This window comes from Engraulis encrasicolus, chromosome 5 (assembly GCF_034702125.1).
Source record: "Engraulis encrasicolus isolate BLACKSEA-1 chromosome 5, IST_EnEncr_1.0, whole genome shotgun sequence".
NCBI classification, from domain to species: domain Eukaryota; kingdom Metazoa; phylum Chordata; class Actinopteri; order Clupeiformes; family Engraulidae; genus Engraulis; species Engraulis encrasicolus.
Genome location: NC_085861.1, coordinates 30,374,939 through 30,392,113, shown reverse-complemented (window position 1 = coordinate 30,392,113; position 17,175 = coordinate 30,374,939). Strand labels below are relative to the sequence as shown.

The 17,175-nt window shown below is 40.9% G+C and overlaps 1 protein-coding gene across 2 annotated transcripts; it reads left to right on the top strand.

Annotated features, from left to right (window-relative positions):
• Positions 1-3,789: 3,789 nt before the first annotated feature.
• On the top strand, positions 3,790-9,876 carry LOC134448464 (uncharacterized). Of its 2 annotated transcripts, XM_063198133.1 has the most exons (8): positions 3,790-3,884; positions 4,548-4,703; positions 5,059-5,370; positions 5,559-5,669; positions 8,070-8,135; positions 9,033-9,146; positions 9,312-9,364; positions 9,543-9,876. In XM_063198133.1, the coding sequence occupies exons 2-8, from the start codon at positions 4,637-4,639 to the stop codon at positions 9,663-9,665; spliced, it is 846 nt and encodes a 281-aa protein (XP_063054203.1). In that variant the 5' UTR covers positions 3,790-3,884; positions 4,548-4,636; the 3' UTR covers positions 9,666-9,876. The 2 variants fall into 2 exon arrangements, with proteins under 2 accessions (XP_063054203.1, XP_063054202.1); XM_063198132.1 differs by lacking the exon at positions 3,790-3,884 and having other exon boundaries at positions 4,313-4,703.
• Positions 9,877-17,175: the final 7,299 nt, after the last annotated feature.

Here is a 17,175-nt window from a genome sequence, read left to right as displayed (position 1 = left end):
ACATGGTTATTTTGTTTTTCTGTGAGTGTGAATGTATGCAACATGACACCCTACCAGGACCTTGTGTCTGTGCAGGGATGTGTGTGTGTGTGTGTGTGTGTGTGTGTGTGTGTGTGTGTGTGTGTGTGTGTGTGTGTGTGGGTGTGGGTGTGGGTGTGGGAGGGGGGTTGTGGGTGGGTTTGTGTGTGTGTGTGTGTGTGTGTGTGTGTGTGGGTGGGTGGGACAATGTGTGTGTGAGTGTGTGTGTGTGAGAGAGAGAACATGTGTGTATGTGAGATAATGTGTGGCGGTAGTACTCAAGATATATTTTTCCTGTAATGTTCAATTATGTGTATAATGTCTTGTGTATGTTTTGTATTTGTGTATTTATGTAAGCTGACAGACACCTTAATTTCCTTCGGGATTAATAAAAGTACTCTACTCTACTCTACTCTACTCTACTATTGAAGAGCGTTCACAATGGCTTGGGCAGCATTAACGTAGGCTACTCAGAAAATGTTCATGATAATTGTTTCTTTCGGTGTAAATTGCAACAGTGCTTATAAGAATATATAGGCCTAGGCTAATGCAACTTTGCTGGTAATTATTTTATTTCCTATGTTGACATTTTGAAATTTCATATGTGCTAACTGAGGTGACCGAAGACTGAGGTGGCAGATGAAGTGACTGAGGAATTCAATTAAAGGGTATAAGCCCCATTGAGTCCATTGTCGAGTATGCATTCTGCATTAGGCCTACTTGTGAGTTGGGATTTGTTAGGGCAGGTTCCTTATCTCACTACCATCACTTTCCTAAAGGTTTGTGTAATCTCAGACAGACAGCCATTACATGCATGAAATGCCCCCTTGTGGTAGCTGTGGCTGTATGAATTTAATCCTGCTGAGCTGAACCTCCCTCCGTTCACATTCGGCTCAGTTGTGGCCCATTACTGTCCCAGATCTGTCAGCCAGGAGCAAGTGAGACTTCAGAGTGAGTGACTTTCCATTCCCTGTAAACGGCACAGCTTGTAGATCGGGTGGCAGACTAGGCCTATGTGTGACGGAGCATCACAACTGAACTGTCATCTAAAGATGCTGAGGTGGAAAATGCAGACCACAAACCACTTCCTCTCACTGAGGTGGCTGTGTGCTTGCCATCCTTCCTTGCGTGATATGAAGTATTCTAAAGAGAAGCAAAGTCCGGAATGGTGGCTGAGTGTGTGAGATAAGGGGGTGGGGGGCATCCTTGTGTGTGTGTGTGTGTGTGTGTGTGTGTGTGTGTGTGTGTGTGTGTGTGTGTGTGTGTGTGTGTGTGTGTGTGTGTGTGTGTGTGTGTATGTGTGTGTGTGTGTGTGTGTGTGTGTGTGTGTGTGTGTGTGTGTGTGTGTGTGTGTGTGAGAGAGAGAGAGAGAGAGAGATAGAGAGACAGAGAGAGAGAGAGAGAGAGAGAGAGAGAGAGAGAGAAAGAGAGAGAGAGAGAGAGAGGAAGCACTGCTTGTTGTCAGCTCTGTCAGAACTCGGAAAGTTCCATCAGACGAAGGGTCTACCATTTTCACTTGCTTCTCTCTGACTAACACAAAGGTAATACAGTTCCCGTTCTGATATTTTGTTGATTGATGTCATTTTAAAACTAAGAGTTCATAGTTATATCATACGGGGAGGTGGTGATATTGAACATAATACATTTGTCGATTTACCAGAGGTACAGTAGATCTAAAGCCTGCTTCTAACACTTTCTTTTTCACCCTTGTTCAGATGTTCATGAAGATTGTCTTTAACATGAGGTTTCCGTTCCTGAGTCACTTCTGTTGTGCTGTTGCCGTTTTGAAGGTGCTGGGGACGGCATGATGAGGACTTTAGTGACAGTCATGGTCCTACTGTGCTTGGCCATGCAAGCCCAAATGTGGGGGGCTTAGCGTGCTGCGCCACAGCGCCCCCTTGCTGTAAAAATGTTTTGTACGTTTTCTGTTTGACTTACAGTCTTTAGCAATGAAAAATGGAAATACTTCAAACACTCAAGCCTTAGATTGCAGTTTTATTACATTTCCGTATGTTTTCCTTTTCTATTTTATTGCATCTGTTCCGACTTTCACTGGAAAAATTGTGAAGCTGACATCACATAGGCTACTAGAAAAAGGTCCTTGTATTCAAGTCCTAACATTTTGCTTCACACAAAATAAAATGCCTTGCAATCATTTCAGATTATATTGTTAACAAATGACCCCTGAAATAAGTATGTTGTTACCAGTGGCAATGACCAAGTCCTAATGTATCACCTAAGACTCTGTCTAATGTCATAGTAGTGTCATAGTACTAGGCCTATGGTAGTCAAGTCTTTTCCACCAACAGTATGGCTTTCCATTGGGGATCCAGCACTGGTGCATATTATAAAGCTACTTGTTTGCAGAGGTGTAAAAACTAAAATTAGAGGTACATTTATAGAACTACCAGTACATGATATTACATAGTTGTTACAGTTATGCTGCTGTTACACCAGTTATTCCACTGTATCTACTGAGGTGGATAGTCTGGAGAAAAAAAAATGGTCCAACCAGCTTAGAAAAGAAAGCCCATTAGGAAACTCCAACTCCCATTGTCATTGTGACACAGCACTCCACAGCACACAAGTGAACACTGCACACTGCACACAACGAAATTGCATTTATGCCTCACCCGTGCAAGGGGGCAGCCCTCAGTGGCGCCCCATGGGGAGCAGTGCGGTGGGACGGTACCATGCTCAGGGTACCTCAGTCATGGAGGAGGATGAGGGAGAGCACTGGTTGATTACTCCCCCCACCAACCTGGCGGGTCGGGAGTCGAACCGGCAACCTCTGGGATGCAAGTCTGACGCCCTAACCGCAGAATCTGCTAATCATAAGACAGGTAGGCTACTGTAGTATATTTAGACCTGTTACTCTATGAAGTCCTCTATTGAAAGGAAACTAGCACTTTTTCACTTTTAGTTGCAAAATATAGTCCCCAGATACATAGCTGTGGTGGTGCAACCAGGATTTTCCAATGAATGTACAGCTACTGATCCATCATGCCATCAGTGTGTGTGTGTGTGTGTGTGTGTGTGTGTGTGTGTGTGTGTGTGTGTGTGTGTGTGTGTGTGTGTGTGTGTGTGTGTGTGTGTGTGTGTGTGTGTGTGTGTGTGTGTGTGTGTGTGTGTGTGTGTGTGTGTGTGTGTGTGTGTGCGTGTGGTAATGAATGAAAATTATACTACATAGGCCTACTGTTAAATCTTACTTTACTCTTCATGATACTGGAAACATAAAAGCAGAGGCTCTCCCAATGCACTGTTAATGGAGACTGAAGGCCAGCAGGACTGATTTTGAAAGTAGCCTTTAAGACATACAGTATTTGAAAAAAAAATGTATAGGAGGTTCAAGGACACAACAGAATGCAAATGCCACGAGTTGCCATTGCAGAGTCATGTCGTGGCATTTATGCATTTGCTGATAGCCAGCAAATGCACAATAAATTGGTGTTCTTTTGAGGGTCGACTTAGGGTCGTCCACACCTTTTTGAGCTTCCAAAAACTTTCTGAAGACACCATTGAGCCATCTGCATCACTGCACGACACTTTCACCTCTTGAGGGCGGCCACCTTTACAACAGACCCCACCTTCACTAGGTCTCCTAAAATTGTAACCAAATTGTATTGCAAATGGTATTTCTAAAATTTCTTAAAAAAAACATCATCATCATATTTCATGTGAAACATTACATTAAGATTGTGTCAGGGGCCGGATAAGATGGCCTTAAAGGCCGTAAACAACCCTTGAGACATGGGTTCCCCACACCTGTCCTAGACCTGGCTGACCTGAACCTCCCTTCACATTCGGCTCAGTTGTGGCACATTTCTGTCCCAGATCTGTCAGCCAGGAGCAAGTGAGACTTCAGAGTGAGTGACTTTTCATTCCCTGTAAACGGTAGGCCTACAGCTTGTAGATCGGGTGGCAGACCATGTGTGACGGAGCATCACAATTGAACTGCCGTGTGAAGATGCTGAGGTGGAAAATTTACACCACAAACCACCTCCTCTCACTGAGGTGGCTGTGTGCTTGCCATCCTTCCGTGTGTGACTGACATGCAATTAATCTAAAGAGAAGCAAAGTCCGGAATGGTGGCTGTGTATGTGAGATAGAAGGGGGTGGGGGGCATCCGTGTGTGTGTGTGTGTGTGTGTGTGTGTGTGTGTGTGTGTCTGTGTGTGCGTGTGTGTGTGTGTGAGAGAGAGAGAGAGAGAGAGAGAGAGAGAGAGAGAGAGAGAGAGAGAGAGAGAGAGAGAAAGAGAGAGAGGAAGCGCTGCTTGTTGTCAGCTCTTTCAGAACTCGGAAAGTTACTTCAGACGAAGGGTCTACCATTTTCACTTCTCTCTGACTAACACAAAGGTAGTACAGTTCCTGTTCTGATATTTTGTTGATTGATGTCATTTTAAAATTAAGAGTTCATAGTTATATTGGACGTGGAGGTGGTGATATTGAATATAATACATTTGTCGATTTAGCAGAGGTACAGTAGATCTAAAGCCTGCTTCTAACACTTTCTTTTTCACCCTTGTTCAGATGTTCATGAAGATTGTCTTGAATATGAGGTTTCCGTTCCTGAGTCACTTCTGTTGTGCTGTTGCCGTTTTGAAGGTGCTGGGGACGGCATGATGAGGACTTTAGTGACAGTCATGGTCCTACTGTGCTTTGGGACCTGCATGGAATTGAGGAAAAGTATGTTTGTATTTATGTGTATGTATGTATGTTTGTATATACGTATGTATGTGCCTGTATGTATGTATGTGTACTCACTGTATGTTTTGTTTGTTGGAATTCCTTCATTCGGTCATGTTTTTGCTTTATTTAGCCTACCCCTATACGGTATATATATAATTATTACTATTACTGTATATATTATATATTATACTATGTATATTATATAGTATACTGTATATACCTATATAATCATACATCACACTGAACTAGAAACTGTTAAAATTTACTGAAATTGCATTAGATATTGTCTCTAGTGAACCCGAAACTGTACATTAATCATGATTTTTCCCTGTTGTTTTTATTCCTTATCCAGCTCTCCATGTCTTACAGGGGGATACAGTGGTTCTCGACTGCAATAATCCTAAAAGCTCTGATTCCGTAGAAGTCAATTGGACACTCAGCAGAAATGAGTCTTCAAATACTGAAGTGCTCATACACGTATCTATAACACCTAAACAAGGGAGACGCCGTCACACAATTAAAATTGATGATGACAGAAGGAAAATGTTAGAAAATGGGTTGTTGGTTATCCACAACTTTGATAAAAAGGATGAGGGAACCTATGTCTGTGAAGTATGCTCAAGTGCATCACGGTGCACGCGTGCCACGTCTACATGTATTTTAGGTGAGATATGTGAGTAGCCTAATAGGTTGAGATTTTAGCTGACTGTGGATAATTTGGTTATGTACAATAGTGTGAGAAATGCTACCTAGTAAATGCAAAATCTGTCTAGTCTTTGCAGCTTTATTCTTTAGAATATGGTATTGTGATCTAAGTTTTCTTATAAGTGACCAATGTATCTGTCCTCTCAGTTCAAACAGAGAAAAGGCCTTTTGTGGTGGTCAGTGAGAGAGGCAATATCACTGTCTCTCCCAAACCAAAGGTACCAAATGGTCATCTCAACCGCACAGTTGCAGTGAGTGGTAAGGCACATTTAAAATGTTTGGATCTTACCTGCATGTACACTGGCTTTGTATTTTCAAGAACCTAAATGTGTAATGGAATGATATGGTTTATCCCCTTAAAGGATAGTTCCGGCGTAAAATGAAAGTTTCACCATCGCTTTCCCATGCCACATAATGTATCTAATGATGAGCCATTCCGGGCAATGCCGCGCCGTTATGGAGTTAGCTTATTTTAACCTTTTTGGTGAAAAACGCAGCCAATGCATCCCGGCGGGGCCAATTTGTAAATATTATTTTCCGATGTTTCCCCGCTATTAAACAACCTCAAAACGCTACACACTTCATCGCAAAGGTCTCGTCAATCAAACCGAGGCACAGAGAAGGTCATCGGACCACACAGTCTTTCACTGGCCAGTGTTTTCAGAGGTGTCTCAATTCTCTGACCCGGATGCAAGCTACTCAGTCAGGTGGCTAGGTAGGCTAAACATGGTCCGCGGTTACACCGGCTGCGACCGTAAAATGAAAAGCTGGAACCCCGACCGTTTTCACCGACTGCCACTGTCTAAACCAGCCATATTCCGGGAATGGCTAATAGCATTAGAAGTGGACGAAACTGACGTAAAAACCCGGAGGGATCGCTACTACCGTGTGTGCAGGCAGCAGATTTGAAGAGTTGCATGGAGAGTACAGGTAGGCAGACTACTCTTACAAAGTAATTGCAACACGGTATAATATAACATGGAGTCAACTTTGTAATAACACACCACTGGTGGTGTACTTACATCTGTAAGAGCACTTCTAGTACGACTTTATAAAATTCCTCCAGCCCTCCTCCGTTGCGTAATGGTCCATCTGACCTCGCGCGCCCTCGTCATTAGAGTCTACTTACTTCACTGAAACTACTCTAGCATGCTTGACATCAACCACATCGAATGCCTCAGGTCGCACAATTTCACTTGCCATCCCGCGCTAGTTTGTTTTGACCGTGTATTTATCTCCTGTAGTGGGCTACATTTACTGCACCTGTAGCCTAGGCTATGCCTTCCCAAAACAGAGTGCTTGCTGGCAAAGACGCGCGGTGTTGCAACCAGTTTCACAGATTCACAGACAGTCAAGATTGATGAGCCAGACACATTTACACATGTTTCTCTCTCTTCAAACATACCTCCATAGCCATGCCTTTTTGGCACAGCATTCCTCTTTAGATGGTTTCGTTTTGGTGTTCCATCTCCCTTACTCTTCTTGTAGCCATCATCCTCGAAATGCTCCCTCCACACACGGTAGTAGCGATCCCGCAGGGTTTTTAGGTCAGTTCCGTCCACTTCTAACGCTATTAGCCATTCCCGTAAGATGGCTGGTTTAGAAAGTGGCAGTCTGTGGAAACTGTCAGGGTTCCAGCTTTTCATCTTACGGCCGCAGCCGGGATAAGCACACACGCGGACCATGTTTACCTAGCCACCTGATGGAGTAGCCTGCATCCGGGTCAGACTAGAGAGTTGCAACAGTGAGACACCTCTGAAAACACTGGCCAGTGAAAGACTGTGTGGTCCGATGATCGTCTCTGTACCTCGGTTTGATTGACGAGACCTTTGTGATGAAGTGTGTAGCGTTTTTGAGGTTGTTTAATAGCGGGGAAACATCGGAAAATAATATTTACAAATTGGCCCCGCCGGGATGCATTGGCTGCGTTTTTCACCAAAAAGGTTAAAATAAGCTAACTCCATAACGGCGCGGCATTGCCTGGAATGGCTCATCATTAGATACATTATGTGGCATGGGAAATCGATGGTGAAAATTTCATTTTACGCCGGAACTATCCTTTAACACACGACCTTATAAATTAGCTGTTACCAGAATGGCAATGACCAAGTGTTATAAAAACTCATTAATATACAACGGGACCACGACAATCCGATGAGGTTTACAATTGACTTTCGCGAAAAGCGAGAGATTGAGAAGCCTGGAAAACATGTTCATAGCTTGGCATCCTTGGTCTCTCTCTGTCTCTCGTTCCACAGAGGCCGTCTTTAATGGGAAGCGCATCAAAGAAGAATAAACATGCAAGGTCATAGTTCAGCTAAATGGTAACTCTTGTCTGGGACACACTATGGAGAGATGTCTCGTCCTGCTACAGTTGTCACATAATTCACAGCAAAAGCTCACACAAGAACAGAGTTCAACCAGACAGAGTTTAACCAGAAACACAGACAGAAAAAGTCCTAACTGCAGGTTATAATTATTATTACACCAAGTCGTAATGTATTACTAAAGGCACTGTCTTAGTAGTGTAGTACTATAATAGTTAACTTCCAATGTCTATTACAGAGTGCCACAGGAGTTAAGGCGTGCATTAAGGGGCTACACTGCAGTTTTACAATGATCATTTTTATATTTTTTTCCCATGTGGGTTTTCAACAGTCAACACAAGAAATATCACAGACTTGAGGACAAACAACACAGCCCATGTTAACAAGTCAGACGCAGGTACGGTACAGCTGCATGTTGCAAACTCTGGACATTTCTAAAATATATTAAAGCTTGTCTGTATAGGGAAAAAAATAAGCTGCATGTCAAGTAACACTTGTGTACAGTATGAAATACAGGGATGTAGGGATACATTTATTAGCACTAATACAATGTTAATGCATAAGCATAAGTAACTTGTAAGGTATGTACTAAGCAAACGCTAAGGCCTACTAGGTCCTTACTAAGGTAATAAATCCCTTATTGTGCATGAACAATACATTTGTGAATACATGTCTAACAAATGTTTGATTTTGCTTCGTACATGCCTTTCAAGTTACTTATACAGGGATATTGTATGTGTTAGTGCTAATAGATGTATCCCTAAAATGAAGTGTTACCGAAATGTGTAGTGTCCAAATTGTTCGGCAGTGAAATAGATTATATGCACTGTAAACAAAAGGACTCCTTAAATGTATGTAGAAGAACACTGTTGCCATGTTGAGTTAACTCCTTACCCATCTCAACAAAGTAATAAGAGTTACTGCACATCAACTTCCACTTGCCAAATGCGCAAGGGCCACAAAAAACTCAAAATAAATAAATGTTCAATTTAATTGTAAATATGTCGAGCTTGTCATTTCCACTAGGATGCACACACACACACACACACACACACACACACACACACAAACCTGACTCAATTTAATGCAGACAAAGCAATGACATTACTTGATTGAGTCAATAAATATGTTTCACAGTGCAGTCCGAGTGTGTTTCCAATGTATGCAATGTCTCTTTTTTGTCATTATCTTTTTATTTTGCTTTTAATGTATATAGCAGTGTCTCATTTTTCAATAGATTTCAAAATGCTTTATCCCATTAGTTTTGTCATGTTGTTTGTCTTATATTTCTCAGCATTGAAGCCGAGCAGTTTCCATATTGTGCTATCGGTGTGGCTGTGTCTAGCTGCGGTCGCCATGTGCTGTTTGGTGACTCTAGTTGCATATCATAGAAGAAGACGAAGGGAAGGTAAAATTCATATTATTCATCATTTCAATTTTACACTGATTATGAATCATTTTGTAACAGCGTGTGGTATAAATAATGAAGTAATTTTCTGACAGATCATGATTTGAAATAATTACTCATTTCTTGATTAATTTAAATGTGTGGTTTACTATTTTTAATTGACAGCAACAAACACTGGTGACCCCAAAGATGACCGTCGTGTGTATTCCCGCCTAGAGGTATCACTCATTACAATGCATGAAATCATTTCAATACGTTAAGTCTTTATTTCGTGATATGGTGACACTATTCAGTCATGGTGTGCATATGATATAAAACTTGTTTTTTGCTACAGTGATTTGCATGTGTTCAAACTTACAGACTCTTCTTTTGGTTTTGTTCTTCTCTCAATTTTAGCCTGAGTTGCTGTACGCATCAGTTGGCCTATCTCTGCCAAGATCTGATGGGAGTGTATTGAGATCTTCGTATGAGTGTGTGTATAGTGACATCAAAGTGCAAAGTGAAAGAAGTTGTGAATGATTTTTCTTTGGCGTACTGCATACTTCGTTAATGCATGATGTTTATTGCCATGTTTTATGTGGTAGTTATTAACTGTGAATGAACTGTAATGTAATGTAATGTAACTGAAATACATACAGATGTTTCTGCGAGACTATAGCCTATGTTTCCGTAGAATAATGAACAAAAACAATCTAACATTTTGTTGTAAAAATGTTTTGTATGTATGGTATTTGACCTATTTAACAATGACATTTTTAAATACAACACTCAAGCCTGGTTGCAGTGTTATTACATTTTCATTAGACTGTATGTTTTCCTTTTCTATTTAACATCTGTGCCGACTTTCACATCGGAAAAAAATGGTGAAGTTGAAATGAAATATATGCTACAGAGGAGGTTCATTTTTTCCCACTAAGTAGCATTTTGGTTTACACAAAGGAAAATGCCTTGTAATCCTCTCAAATTATATTGTTAAGACCTGACCCTTGTTATAAGGTTGGTGTTACAAAAATGGCAATGACCAAGTCAAGCCAAGTAATATATTACCAAAGACTGTCTTTTCCAACACCAGTAGCCTATGGCTTTCCATTGGGGTACTGGGACTGGTGTTGTAAAACTACTTGTTTGCATTGGTGTACAAACTAAAAGTAGAAGTACATTCATAGAAGTACAACACACCAGTCCATGAAATTACAATTACATTGTTGTTACACGTAGCAACTGAGGTAGCCTAGATGTTGTTCCTGAAGAAAGAACTGCCTCAAACTTGATTCCGCAGAATCAGCTGATGAGTTGCTTGGTGATGTCACCTGTTGGAAGGAAAGTAGTACCTTTTTACTTTTAACACCTCTGCTTATTTGTGGCATTGCAAATAGTCTCCTATAAGATACCTAGCTGTGGTGGTATAAGATTTTCCAATGAGAAGTCATACTGCTACTGTTCAATCACGCCATCAGGTGAGTGGGATGACATGAAATGACACAACAATGACAGCATGGCAAACACCTCATCTCCCCCATGGTGTGTGTATCGGTGTGTGTGTGTGTGTGTGTGTGTGTGTGTGTGTGTGTGTGTGTGTGTGTGTGTGTGTGTGTGTGTGTGTGTGTGTGTGTGTGTGTGTGTGTGTGTGTGTGTGTGTGTGTGTGTGAGAGAAAGTGGTATAATAAAACCACGTCAAGAAAGTAAATCGAGGCACCCACAGATACTACTTTTAGATTTTACTTTACTCTTTGTGATGCTGGAAACATGAAAGCCGAGGTTCCCACTAACACACTGTTACTGTACTGCATTAAGACACAAGGCAGTAATAAAGCATTTGGAAAAACAATACGAGGTACAATGACAACAAACGAATGCAACTCAAATGTCATGAGTCGCTGTGGCAGAGTCATGACAGAAATTGTGTGTGTGCGTGTGTGTGTGTGTGTGTGTGTGTGTGTGTGTGTGTGTGTGTGTGTGTGTGTGTGTGTGTGTGTGTTTTCAAGCATGTGGGGGAGCAGAGGTGCATCTTGCCACCAGGCAAGGCAGGCAGCCGCTTGGGGCCCCCAAGCCCCTAGATGGTGAATAACAGCCCACACTTTACCACAGTAGTGACGATTTTGGTTCAAATGTTCATTCTTTTGCATTTTTGCTTGGGGCCCCATCTGATCCTAGATGCCTCTGTGGCGGTGTATTGGGTGCATGTGGGGGGACATGGTGGAAACACCATTAACTGCATTTCACTATTACTGTTAAAGGAACAGTCCACCCTTTTTGATTTTCACATTATACAATATTTCCAAGTATTAAACATGAATTTGCATAGGCCTACATGTGTGTATCATTTTCTTGTCGGTGAGTTTATTACCTAGATTTATTAGTAGGCCTATTGGAATTATCAACATACAGCAGCTCAGCATAATCACTGGAAGAGAATAAAACCATTAGCATCAAATCACAAGTGATCACTGGACGGAATTAAATAGTTTTTTTGCTCTCTGGTGAATTTTACATTGATTTTAAAGAGGTTTTCAAGTACATTTGATGATGTTTTGTTTGGTTCCATAGACTTCCATTGCTAGGCGTAGCCCCTTAATGCACGCCTTACCTCCTGTGGCACGCTGTAATAGGTATTGAAAGTCAACTACTATAGTACTACACTACTATGACAGTGCACAGGGCCTTTAGTAATACATTACGACTTGGTCATTGCCATTCTGGTAACAGCTCATTTATAATGCTGTGTCTTAAGGGGTTAATATGGCTGTAGGTCTACTGTTAAACTAGGCAATGCAAACATATAGGCTAGAAAAAAACTGTGGAAGGAAGAATTAAAATGGTCTCTTCTGACCTCCTCAGAGGGTGGACTCGGCAATTAGGTCCAGTCGTATTAAATCAGAACAAAACTTGCCCAAACATATCTAAACATTGTTGAAGATGATTTACCCTAGATGCACAAAAGACAGCACACCATAACTATAGTGACTCAATCAATGCTTAAGTCTGATGCAGAGTTTCTGCAAACAGCCATCTTAAAAGACAAACAACACACAACACAGAGTTGCAATCCGGAAACCTGCCCTGAGATGCTATTAGTAGCACACCCAAAGCAAGTGACACACGAGGGCCTGACTCCTCTATCATCTCAGGCCCTTCTAGCATGTTCCATTTCCTCAGCCAATCAGTGTCTTCCATGATGTCATGGGCTCATTTATTTATTTATTTATTTATTTATTTATTTATTTATTTATTTATTTATTTATATCTTCTTCTCACTTATGTTGAATGCCTTCTAAGGCCATATTCTCTTCGCTTATTTATCTCTGACACACACAAGCAAGCAACAGGTTTAGAGACTTGTCATTAGTACAGTGACTTTCAACTTTTGTTGAGCCAAGGCACACCTTTTCAAAGACTAAGATGCCAAGGCATATCATCAATTGTAAATGTTACAAAAGTAAAAGTAAAAAAATAATAACAATAACAACAACAAATAAGCTAAGTAAATGTTTGGAATAAGAACAACAACACCTCCAATGCCTAATGAATAAAGTACAGTCATTCTATAATTTAATAACACCTCAATGCCTAAATAAACGATGCACAGACATCCTATGACTTCTATGACACACCATATGATCTCTCACAGCACACTAGTGTTCCCCGGCACAGTTGGTAAGAAAAAAACAAGTGCTGCTGGTTGCAACTCTTTGATCTCTTTAATCATGCACTCATGCACACACAGTACTTTTAAAATCAGGTCTTTAGAAATGGTTAAAAACAGAGCAACACTGTGTACATTTTAGTCATTGATCTTATGTTAAGTTTTTTGTGTCCTTAATCCCATCATAGATGGTTTGTTATTATATGTCTTAATATCATTATTTCTAATCATCTCTCTTTTTAACAATAATTCTTGTCCAAGGACTGCAAATGAAAACTAGACTTATGTTGAATTGTATGTTGTACACGTTATACACAATTGCATGTTGTATATGATATACAATCCTTGTGAAATAAAATAACATAAAAATGTATGTGACCTCTTCTTCAACCCTCTCGGCCACCGTGACCTGTGTTCACCCCACTCGGCCTTAAACAAACGGTCCCTCCATTGTGGGTTTTCTCCAGTTGCTTGACCCAACAGAGTTGTGGTTTTATCACGTCCTATTTCTTCTAGAACATCTTTACGCTAGAACTCATCTTGTTTTGCACAGAATCGTTGTCTAAAAACAGAAGCTTAGTTTGGAAACATGTACAATTCGTAGGCCTATGTCTGAGTGTCTGCTATACAGTAAGCTACATGACTTGCAATCTCGACTGCGGCTAAATGATCTTGTCTGTGAACATGTAGGCCTAATGTGTCCCTGAGCTCAGTCTACTTTTCCATCTGAACCCTCTTCTGATAATCTGATGTAGCCTATGTCTGTTTGTTCTTTCACATCTTCAAATTGTTAGCACAAATTTGGCCTGCTCTGTTCTTACTTATGCAACAAGCTCTTCGTCCTTTTTCTATATGTGCTTTATACATGGGATTTAACTCTTTTTACACTATTCATTGCCAAAATACACCACAAAACAGAATTGTGTATTCTCACATTTTTCCAGGGCTTGACTACATATGAGCAACTTCCTGAAAAGAGGTGGACTGTTCTTTTAAGTGAAGCAGTTGCTTCTGAAAAGGTAACAATATTGTGTTTGCACGCACACAAGCACACCCACGCACGCACGTACGCACACACACACACACTGAACAGTCTGGACCGAAATTAACAGTGCATGGAAAATTCAAAACCAGACATACCTCAGTCTTTCACATGATCTAGTTCAGCATGACACACACACACACACACACACACACACACACACACACACACACACACACACACACACACACACACACACACACACACACACACACACACACACACACACACACACACACACACACACACCGAACGGTCTACACCCCATGAACAGTGGAAAATTAAAACCCAGAGATACCTCAGAGTCTTTGACATGATCTAGTTAATCATGTTACAGAACATTGCATTAAACTGGTTTTTCAATATTTACATTGGAGATTTGCATGAACACATTCAGTTTTAACAATTGTATCCCTAAAATGACTTCCTCTCTGGTATTAGCCTACTGTGAAAATCATTACTGATAACAAACAAAAAACAAACAAACAAACAAACAAGCAAGCAAACAAACAAAATCAGTTAAACACACTCTCCATTGCGTAAGGATTATACTGTTGTCATGACAAGTGAAAACCTCAAGGCCTATGTGTTAGGTATGGTTTTCACTGTCACCCTACACCCCCGTAGTGTGTTAATGCATTCATGTCACCAGCTGCTGTGATTGGTAGTTTTACACGTCAAGCAAACACTGCAGCTCTCACCTCACCTCTGTCTCCATCTCTATCTCACACGCAGGCTATGGGAAATATAACATCTTGGCATTGTAGACTATCTGCAGTGCAACACCAATCTTGTGTGCTCACTGCAGTGCAACACCAATTTTTATAACACATCAGTTTACATTGTCAGGTTGCATGCAGATGTGAAAAAGATGATGCTTGCTGTGGCCAGTGATATGAACTTCAGGAGTTTGGAGGAGCAGAGTGAAGACATGGAGATACTGAGAGGTGAACATCTGTGTCCAGCCAGAAGAAAACAGGCCACAAGTAGGACCGGGACCATGCTCAAAATATCTCAGATTCTGGTAGTGAAGATCACTAATGGTAATCTGATGGTAGCTGATGAATTTGCGGCCTTTTGAATGTGTTCACTTCTTAAATAGAAAGCAGAGAATATTGCTCTGCTCATCTTGCCCATAGAAAGTAAGGATAGAATTTTAAAGAAGATGATGCTTTTAGACCAAAGAATGCTGTTTTCTGAAGCAAAGAGTGGCTACTTCAAGACCTAAAATGGCAAATTATGCAAAAAAAGGGGGCAAAAAAAATATCTTAATTTGCGATTTTCTCAGTTGCGCCTGGACCTGGCCTGTTTTTTTGTGGCTGGTCACATAGGCTATGTCAGAGTTTACATTAGGTCACACATCAGATGTACAGGTATAGACGGCATTCTTAGTCAACATGTACCAAAGTGTGTGTGTGTGTGTGTGTGTGTGCGTGGGTGGGTGTGTGTGTGTGTGTGTGTGTGTGTGTGTGTGTGTGTGTGTGTGTGCGTGGGTGGGTGCGTGCGTGTGTATGTGTGTGTGTGTGTGCCTGGATTATTGCAATGCTTCATATGCTGGCATAAATTCTTCATCCATTTCACGCCTGCAATTAGTCCAAAATGCTGCTGCCCGCCTTCTCACCAAAACATGAAGGCAGTAACACATAACACATGTGCTTGCAGCTCTTCACTGGCTCCCCATACGTTTAGAATATATTTTAAGATTATTTTATTTGTTTTTATATCCCTTCATGGCTTGGCACCCTCTTAACTGTGGGATCTCTTAAAAATGCACACCCCCTCCAGGGGCCTCAGGTCAGTTGACCAAGTCTCCTAGTCGTGCCCCCCTCCAGACTGAAAAGTAGAGGAGACAGAGCCTTTGCAGTCATAGGCCCAAAACTCTGGAACGAGCTCCCACCCCACATACGTTCGGCCCCTCCCTATTGGTTTTTAAAACCCAGCTTAAAACTCATTTTTATGCCTTAGCTTTTAACTCTTTATAACTTTCTAGTTTTCTTATCTATTTAGCGTATTTACTCATTGCTTGCTCTTCTCTTAATGTTATATGAGCCCTCTGTAGTTTTAGCGTATTTATGTGCATTTTAATTAGCCTCTTTTTATTTTTTCAGACACTTCTTGTATATATGCATTTTCTGTTGGTTATTGTTTCATTTGCATCATGTTTTTTGTTCAAAGATTAGACTGTTTCTTGGTTTTTTTTTGTCTTTGTTTGTCTTAAGGGGTCCTCAAGTCCTTTTATCTGCCTGTCCAGCACTTTGGTCAGCTATCTTGTTGTATTTTAAAGTTCTCTATAAATAAACTTTGACTTGACTTGGCTTGTGTGCTTGCACACTATGAGCGTGTACTCCATTGTAACTAATGTAACATGTTTACATTGTTTACTTTGGAGATTAGTGTGAAGTTCATACTAATCTCTAAAGTAAACATTGTAAAACATATATAGCCTACTACTATCCGCATACTACATAGGCCTATTAATTTGACTTAGTAACTCATTGATTTCCCCTAAAATGACTTCACAATCTTCTTTGACTTAGATGGCAGTGTCAAGCTTTGAGATTGATGCATTTCCTGGATTGCTCATAGAAAACTGCTGCCAAACACAACAACAAACAAAAAAGCTGAAAAGGGACAAACAGTTAATTGCATTTAACAATGATCTTTCAGTTGCTCTACATGCAAACCATGCATGCTCTGCATTGTGTCAAGATTATATAATATTGAAAAAAAACCTGCCTCTGCGGTATGGATCACAAAGTCATCCAACACCCATGTAGTGTGTTAACGCATTCATGTCACTAGCTGCTGTGTTTTACACATCAAGCAAACACGACTCTCACCTCACCTCACCTCACCTCACCTCACCAATATCTAAATTTCCCACACAGGCTACGATAAATACATCATCTTTGTGTTGTGTACTATTTGTAGTGCAACACCAATCTTGTGTGCTGACTGCAGCGCAACACCAATCTTATAACACACCAGTTTACATTGTCAGGTTGCATGCAGATGTGAAAAAGATGATAGATGCACTTGGCCAGTAACAGTTTGGAGGAGAAGAGTAACAATATGGAGATACTGAGAGGTGAGCATCTGTGTCCAGCCAGAAGAAAACAGGCCACAAATAGGACTGGGAACATGCTCAATTATTTCAGATTCTGGTAGTGAAGATCACTAATGGTAATCTGATGGTAGCTGATGAATTTGCGGCCTTTTGAATGTGTTCACTTCTTAAAGTAGAAAGCAGAGAACGTACACGCAACGACAATCTTGTAACACAGTATGAGTATGCATTGTCACAGCATGTTGCATGCAGATGTGAAAAAGATGATCGATGCACT